Below are 8,773 nucleotides of genomic sequence, written 5' to 3'. Positions count from 1 at the left end.
TCTCTTCTGTCATGTAGGCACAAATGCAAACAGAACACTCATATACATAATCTTTTTTAAAGGGGACCTTAACAATCTACTGCAGCGAATATAGGTCAAAAATGTGGGGGATCTTGAAAATCGATGTGATAAGGCTTGTAGTAAACTCTACAGACAGTATTAATATTCCTGACTCCATTCCTGACCCGCCTAGTTTCACCCAAAACAGTGCTGCTACTACAGCTTAGATGTGGTTATTACCTGTCACTGCTCAGTTATCCCAGCTTTTAAAAAGATTTCGGCCAGGTTCTGTGAGAGGGAAAATTTAGATCTGATGTAGGTATTTTGAGCTGCCAATAAGACTGCCAAAAGTCAGCATTCCAAAGACTAGTTGTAGTGGGTTGATTTGACCCCACTCCCAAGCAGATCCAACAATAAATAATCTGGTCCTGTAAAGGCCACACTGTTGTATCCATCCATCCATCTGTTCCACCCCTAGGCTGCAGCTCTAAAGTAGGCACAACTGTCACTGCCTGGTCTGTTTGCCCATTCCCTATGCTGAAGCTGGCCAAAGAATTGGAAAAGATTGTTGGCTCTAGTCACTCAACCCAGACTCTGGTACTAGAGAATCCATCAGGAAGATACTCAATCGAGTATCTCTTCTTTATTGTGTCAACTGGAAAACAAAGCTCACTGATGGGGCCACATGGATCTGTATCTTCTACAATCTGTTCAATAACCATTGGCTAATGAATAATATGTATTGAGCACTCTGGCAAAGTGCTGAACATATTATAAACAAGACACAAATACCTACTGCAGTGACCTTTTGGCTGATGAGCCTTGTAAGAATCTTCAATAAATAAAAGCCAAACTTAAGCTTGCCTACAGTGGTGATAGAGGACAGACCCGAATGATCTTTAGGAACTGAGAATGTAACTGAGTTGCCAGCTTCTGGAGTATGCATGAAGCCCTACGTTTAATACCCCGAATCCCAAACTAGAAACTAGACATGGTGGGTACATACCTATAATCTCAGCACTTGAGAGAGAGGCAGGAAATCAGGAATTCAGAATCACTCTTGTGGTACATGAAATTTTCAACAATACAAATTATAGGAGGCAAATGAGGACTTGATTTAGCATGTACTGTGCTAGAAGTGTGCACTGAGCTCTAGGGAAGAGCTCAGAATGATTCAAAAGTGACTGGTGGCCTAAGATGAGGGATGGTTTCAGGAGGGAGGCAGTCTGATATACAAAGTGAGTTCCAGAACAGCCATGGCTACTTAAAAACTCAGGATACTGTGGGGTTTTTTTTGTTTTTTGTTTTTTAAAGGCTAATAACATAACTTCAGGATGTCCCCGAATCTAACGAGATTTATTAAATACCCAAGCATGTCATGTTATCAGTTGTAAGGACTATTGAGAGAATCTCACACAAGCCAAGGTGCTTGGAAAGACACTCTCCAACCCATTGGGCTGCCTGTAAGCAGTGCAGTGCACTCCAGTTTTCATGAGCTATCTATCCCTCATGCTTTGGTGTGCTTTTGAGTCATTACTTCTCCCTTAATTTTATCCTTTAAGTTTATCAAGTAACCCTAATAAACTCACTGGTACACCAAGTGGACTTTAGTAGTTTCTTTAGTTAGTCAATGGTTCCCTCTCTGAGGTGAGAGTACCCTTTTGTTCACATCTCAGAAATATTGGTCTAGCTAGAAGACTGGAATCAAGGAAAGGGGTTATTGTCAGGGTCTGCTGGGTTTTGTTTCCAGGAAATGGCTTTGGTGAGAGTTACTAGGATGAGGTCAAAAGTAGACCAATCTTTGGGAAGTAAGCAGTGGACACAAAAATGAAGGTAAGAGAATACACTATGGAATTTGACAGAGGCATGGAAATTAGGTGTTTAAGAGATGGCAGTCGGGGGCTGGAGAGACGGCTCAGTGGCTAAGAGCACTGACTGCTCTTCTAGAGGTCCTGAGTTCAATTCCCAGCAACCACATGGTGGCTCACAACCATCTGTAATGAGATCTGGTGCCCTCTTCTGACATGCAGATATATATGTAGAACACTGTATGTAATTAATAAATAAATTTAAAAAAAAAAAAAAGAGAGAGATGGCAGTCATTGGGTGAAGCAGGACCCCAAGAGGACAAGGGATAGACCGAACCTGAATGAATTATATACTATAGGAGGAGGAAAGAGTCTACATCATACAGAATCATCAAGGGCTGTTGAGGTGCTGCTGCTAACAAGATTGAAAAGACCTAGCTACATGATATAAATTTGGAAGTGCCCACCCCCAACTCCATCTGAAGCTGACACATCCTTTCAAACTGAGACCAAGAGCACTGAGTTCCTAAAAATGAGACATATTCCTAATTTGAACCCAACTGGTAGCATGGAAAGAGAAGGAAAGCAGCTAGGGGCAACATGTGGGTCCATGCCACACACAAGAAAAAGAGGTTAATGTCGATCATGTTTACAGTAAGCCCTGAGAGTACTTAAGGCAGACCAGACAAAGTGGGAAAGGGTATCCTTTCAAATCCTGATCTAGGACCCTTGCTTTAAAGGGAAAGCAGCATGTAGAACTGAATCCTGCTACTACCATTCAGCCTTTCCCATAACAGGCAGCCAATGATGGCAAATCTATGTGCAGGACAGAAGCTGTATATTCCTAAAGGTGGATTACTTGATGCCAGGAAATAACTCACAAATTCAACACACAAAGGCTTTATTTGTACAATCTTTACAGGACAGTTTGGGGCTGTGTAACTGAGTAAAAACCTGTCATCTCAGGCCTGTAACTAAAATGTAAATAAATACAAATCAGACTTACTGGTGACAATCCTTTTGGTCCTATCTTGTTTATAACAGTTTCTATAGCACGGCAGCCTTCAGTGGTACTGTACCACTCTGGAAAAGATACCTTCAGGCTCCTTTCCATCCCCCAAAGCTGCGGCAAATCCTTCCTGTTGCCTCCTCTTAGCCAAAGCAGCCAAAGATTTAAATGTCTTTGGTTCATAGATGGCCAGGTCCGAAAGTACTTTCCTGTTGAGCTCCACCTGGCACTGGAAAGACAAAGAACCACAGCCTATAATTAGCATCAGAAACCACTTGAGAAAACTCATGTGTGGTGGCACATGCCTTTATTTCCAGCACCAAAAAACAACAACAAACCAAAAAAAGAACTGCTTCAATAGACTGCAGGAGATACCATATTAGAACAGACAGGAGGATGCAGCCACAAGACCAGTACTGAGTCTAGAGTAGCCAACACTCTACTAGTTTGAAACACTTGGGAACTGTGGGAAAGGCACAGCAGGAACATCTCACATAGAGAACATAGCAGGATACTGCAGGATAGATGTGAGAACAAGGAAGGGAACCGCTAGAGACTGCAACATAAGAGAGCTGGCTGAGGCCCAGATCCTATGGTTAGGGTCAGTAGCTGTCTGGCACTAAAACTTCTGGCCTGGGCTAACTCTGTACTTTGGAGATAAATAAACTCATTAAGCTGTGATTCCTATCAAGTAGGACTACAGGGTTGGCAGACACAGGTGATTTCAAGGTGAGACTCTTGGCCCAGAAGAGAGGCTAGAAGCCTGGGAGCGTAACTGAGTGGTAGAAGTCATAAGGCCTTGGGTTTCAGCCCTAGCAATGATGATAAAAGTAACAGGTGATTTCAGAAGGCAAGAAAAAAGGTGGGGATGGACTGCATATATTAAATACTGTTTTCAGACACTGAGTGGATTCTACAGTGTGACCTGTGATTAATTGACTCTCCCTCCTCAGCCCTCTCCCCCTCCCCTCCCCTCTCTATTTTCCCCCCGAAGTCTATTATGTAGCTCTGGTTGTCCTGAAACTTACTACCTAAACTATGTTGGCCTCAAACACATAGATCCAGCTGTCTCTGTCTCCCAGGTGTTTGGAATAAAAGTATGCACCATCACACCCCAAGAACTGTAACTTTAAATCTACTTTCTGAACTTCAGGCCCACATAAGTAAAATGGAGGATATATCACTTGAGGTCACCAAGAGGAACCTTATAAAGCACTAGAACGATGTCTGTGATGAGGCAGAAGTAGAATGCCTACCACTGGACTCTTTTAAAAGAAAAAACATGGGCAGCTAGAGAGACTACTCAGCAGCTAAGAGCACTTATTCCTCTTCCAGAGGACTTACTTAGTTTACTCCCAGGACCTACATGCAGTTTACAACTATCTGTAACTTAGGGACCCAATGCCTTGTTCTGACATCCAAGGATACCAGGCACAGAGGTAGTACACACACATATATACAGGCAAAAACAAAACAACAAAACCCGTCAAGTTCTAAAATCAAAATCAGTTTTCTACCTTTTTTCTTTCATACAGAAACAGCCATGTTGGCATCCATGTATGATATACTCCGCTCACAGTATGCTAAACTACACAGGGCAAGTTGAAAGTAGGTAGGTTGCCAGAACTTCATCCAGACAACAAATAGTTTAGGCTACAGCCCTAGCAGCACTAATATTTACCCATGGACTACTACCAACCTGGCTCATGTCTGATGGCATGATTCCTTTACATGTTCAACTCCTTGGTAAGGCCTCAACTTACCTTAATCAAGTTGAGAATGAATGCTGGGTACTGTAAGCCATGTTCTTGGGAAGCAGCTGTAATTCGATTAATCCAGAGCTAAAATTAAAACATTGAAATGTTTAATACTGACTTTCTTCTTTCTTACTTTGTTTCTCTCTCTCTTTTTTTGTGTGTGTGTGTGTGTGTGTGTGTGTGTGTTGTTGTTGTTGTTGAAACTATGCATCTCTGACTGTTCAGGAACTCACTATGTAAACCAGGCTGGCCTCTAACTCACAAAAATCTGCCTGCCTCTACCTCTCTTTACTCTGCTGAGAGTAAAGGTTTGTACCACTACACCTGACTCCAGGATGACTTGATATTGATTTCTGAATGTTGTGTCTGTATCTTGTTTATAGCAAAGGTTCTGACTGAACTAAAAGTACTCTTAAGTAGAAAAGATAAAATGTTTCTTCTCAAGGAAAACAGGCTTTTAGAAAAACAACAGCAAAGGTTGATATATTTAATAAAGACAAGCTCCACTGTGACTCACAAGCATGCAGCACTCTAGAAGTTACAGCCAGCACAGGTGACATATTGAGACACTGTCTCAAAAAAGCAAAGCATGCAGCCAGTCTTGGTGGTACAATCCTCTAATCCCAGCACTAAGGAGGCAGAGGTAGGCAGATCTCTGTGAGTTAGAGGCCGACCTGGTATACATAGCAAGTTCCAGGATAGTCAGAGATACACAGTAAGACTCTGTCTCAATGACACAACATAAAACAAACACAAAAAGTAAAACAAAGAGTTCCTTTATAAATGACAAGCAAGCTAGGGTGACACTGCATGCCTGAAATTCCAGCACTTAGGAAGAAGGAGTAACATCTCAAGTTTAAGGCAAGCCTGGTCTATCCAGTGAGTTTCAGGGTAGATGAGATTCCATCTCAGAAGGAAGGAAGGAAGGAAGAAAAGAAAGAAAGAGGGGAAGAAAGGAAGGAAGGAAGGAAGGAAGGAAGGAAGGAAGAAGACAGGCAAGGGATAGGCCTGGTAAGGTAGAGCTGTAACTCCAGTCCCCAGTATACTGAGGCATGACCACAAGCCTGGGCAATAGCATGAGTTCAAGTCGAGCCTCAGAACTTAAAGTTCTGTGATATCTGATTCCCCTAAAGCTTGGAGGCCACCCTAGCATGTTCAGGTACCAATTAAGAGTCCTCATCTCAAAACAAACAAACAAAAAACAACCAAAAACAACTGATGGCTGAGGAATTACTCAAGTTGACCACTATACACCACACATGCACATAAAAATAGCTGGGGATATAGCTCCAAAATTCACAAGCTACAGAGATGGTTCCTGTTACTGTGCAATCCTGATGATCTGAGTGTGCTCAATACCTGGAACACAAAAGGCTGGATGCAGTAACATACATCTGCGATCCTAGCACTCCTATGGTTGAGCCAGAACTTCATGGACCAGGTAACTTAGAGTACATAGTATAGCAGGAACAGCAAGGCAGATTCTGCTTCAATAAGGTCGAAGGCAAAAACAAACTCATGAAAATTACCCTCTAGCCTCCACATTTGAGCATATGCAGGAATACATGCACATACAGAGAATCCATGCCTATCATGTTCAAAGCCCTAGGTCCAATCCTCAGTACTTACTACCTTCTCCTCAGTCAAAATAGACAAGGAAGTCAGCCACTGCAAACTACTTGTATGTGCCAATAAAACAAAGATTGAGATTCTGTGGCAGACGTAGGAACATAGCCAACTCAACTCTATGAAGGGAAGAGGGTTCTTAGAAGATCTGGTTTGATTGAATTAGTAGTGCTGGCACTACTGACAAACACATTAACATCTGTCTGGAAAGGCACAGACAAATCTACAAGGATGAATCAAAGTGATTCTTGCCAGAAGATGAGCAATTGTGAATTTCTTCAGTGTAACCAGTATGTGCCTGTTCTTACACATTGGATATTGCTTTTTTTTTCCCTGGGTGGGGGGAGCTCTTTTTCAGCATTCTTTACAAAGGTGCAGTACTCCCTAAAGTTCCTGCATTAGACTCCCTGGAAGTTTTGTTAACTCAAATTGTTGGGATCTCCTTCTAGAGCCTGATTCAGCAGGTTCAGAGTACATCCTTTAAAGTGTGCATTTGTTAAAGAAAAAATCTCAGGGTGACAAGGATTGATCCAGGGCCTCATCAGTGGCAACAAACGCTCACTTCCCACGAATGGACAAGTGTTCATAATATGACAGCACACTTTGGGCCTGAGCAAATCACCAGGTCCTGGGGCAGCATCACTCTACACCAAAGACCTGTACAGGTGAGAACAGAACACCCAAAACAGCACTGGCCACATGCAAACACACCATCATGCAGTACCCACATTCAGATTAGGGAGTCCTGTACTTTTTAAAATTTGTATATATTTGTATATGTCCTGTGAGAGTATGTGTGAGTAGGTGCACGTGGAGACCAAAATTAGTCTGATCCCTTGAAGCTAAAGGTATAGGCAGTCTTGAGTTAATATACAAGACCAGCACGTCCTCTTATCTGCTGAGCCTCTAGGGAACACTTTCTGACTGTCAAGGTCAGAAATGACATTTCTTATGGCCCTGTTGACTTAGCTCATAAGTACTTACAAGAACTATGTATGACCCAGGCCCCAAGTACAGCTTTCACAAAAGACAGAAAAACACTTCACACAGCTTCTGTCCAAAGATGTAAAGGGAATTCCCAAGGGATGAAAGCCAATGTCCTGTGGATACAGAAGGCCAAATTCCGGAGGCACGAAGGGCTGAGCTCCTTGAAAGAAACAGCCTAGCTCTAGGGAGATGAAGGACAAACTGGGGGTAGGGGTCGGGCTGCCAGGGGCGACGCTTACAGTCCTTAGGTTCCGCTTCTTAAGTCTTCGGGACTTTGTACACTTAACGAAGGCTCTGGTCACCGCCCTGACTGCCAGCCGGTAGCAGCGATTCTTCCTTCCCCTAAAATGCTGGAAGAAAAAGGAAAAAGGGTGTCCGGATGACAGCGCCGCACTTCACCCGTGCCCCTCCTGGGACACCGACACGCGCACTCACCCGAGCGTATTTCAGCACCTCCTGAACTCGCCAATAGCGGTCAGTGAGGCGGTTCCGCAGCCAGAGCCGCGTCGTGAGGAAAACCATGATGGGCTCCCGAATGCCTAGGGGCTGCCATAAGCGCTTCCGGGTCAACGGTCAGAAAGGCCAGCCCTCCAAGGTGTGTACCAGCACTGTCTTCCGGGACGCCTTTAGACTCGCTCTCTGAGTTCCGTTGTGCCAGACGGTCTGCTCGTGGGTGAATGGTTAGAGCTGATATCGTAACTGGAGAGGCCAAGCTTGCAAGGATAATGATGAAATTGATAGGTAAGTCCGGGAAGGAAATCAGACTTACAGAAAAGGCCAAAGAACCTTCAGTGGTCCGCTCTTGTGTGGGCTATCAATTGACTCTAAATGAAAGTAACAAAATCGGGCTGGAGAGATAGCTCAGAGGTTAAGAGTACTAACTGCTCTTCCAGAGGTCCTGAGTTCAAATCCTAGCAACCACATGGTGCCTCACAACCATCTGTAATGGGTTCTGGTGCCATCTTCTGGTGTGTCTGAAGACAGCTACAGTGTGCATAAAATAGATAAATAATTATTTAAAAAAAAGAAAGTAACAAAATAATTTAAACCCATTTTAAAGACAGGTAGTCCGAGTCACAGGGTCAAATGAACAAAAGATATCTATTGTCCTGAAGATGTGTCCTGGGGATGAAGCACAATCTCCCGCAGATACAAAAGGCCAAACTCCGGGGAATGGAGGGTTGAGTTCCTGGAATTATGGGAGATCCAAGCTCTACAGAGATGAAGACCAAGCTGACAGCCAGAGTCACAACTCTTTAAAATGGCAGAATTTAGCTTATTCGTCAGCTTTACTCAGAGTAAAGTTCTGACTAAGAAGTTGGCTACCAAGCCAAATGGTGGTGACATTGATCCAAACACTCAGGAGGCATAGGGAAATGGATCTCTCAAGTTAGAGGTCAGCCTGGTCTACAGAAGGAGTTTCAGAATAGCCAGGGTTACGCAGACAAACCCTATCTTAAAACACCCAAACAAAACCAAAGCTTTTTACAGAAGCTTCAGAGAAAGCTCAGCAATTGAGAACACTGTTCACAACTACAGTTCTAAATGATTTGACACCTTCTGGCCTCCTCAGTCACCTTGCACAT

The 8,773-nt window shown here is 43.4% G+C and overlaps 1 protein-coding gene across 1 annotated transcript; it reads right to left on the bottom strand.

The window, feature by feature from the left end:
• Nucleotides 1–2,692: 2,692 nt before the first annotated feature.
• On the bottom strand, nt 2,693–7,752 carry MRPL20 (mitochondrial ribosomal protein L20). The gene is made up of 4 exons (XM_080920760.1): nt 7,623–7,752; nt 7,427–7,537; nt 4,581–4,658; nt 2,693–3,046 (listed from the first exon to the last, which is right to left on the bottom strand). The coding sequence occupies exons 1-4, from the start codon at nt 7,707–7,709 to the stop codon at nt 2,873–2,875; spliced, it is 450 nt and encodes a 149-aa protein (XP_080776886.1). The 5' UTR covers nt 7,710–7,752; the 3' UTR covers nt 2,693–2,872.
• Nucleotides 7,753–8,773: the final 1,021 nt, after the last annotated feature.

Source organism: Micromys minutus (assembly GCF_963924665.1).
Source record: "Micromys minutus genome assembly, chromosome: 9".
Taxonomy (NCBI): domain Eukaryota; kingdom Metazoa; phylum Chordata; class Mammalia; order Rodentia; family Muridae; genus Micromys; species Micromys minutus.
This window is presented reverse-complemented; position numbering and strand designations above follow the sequence as displayed.

Bases quoted from the DNA above. Each gene is read 5' to 3' on its own strand.
- MRPL20 (XM_080920760.1), bottom strand. From the start codon at position 7,709: ATGGTTTTCCTCACGACGCGGCTCTGGCTGCGGAACCGCCTCACTGAC. The intron at 7,538-7,622 runs GTGAGTGCGCGT...TTTTTCTTCCAG, and splicing joins AGGTGCTGAAATACGCTCGG to CATTTTAGGGGAAGGAAGAA. The intron at 3,047-4,580 runs GTAAGTTGAGGC...TTGTCTTTCCAG, and splicing joins TCATTCTCAACTTGATTAAG to TGCCAGGTGGAGCTCAACAG.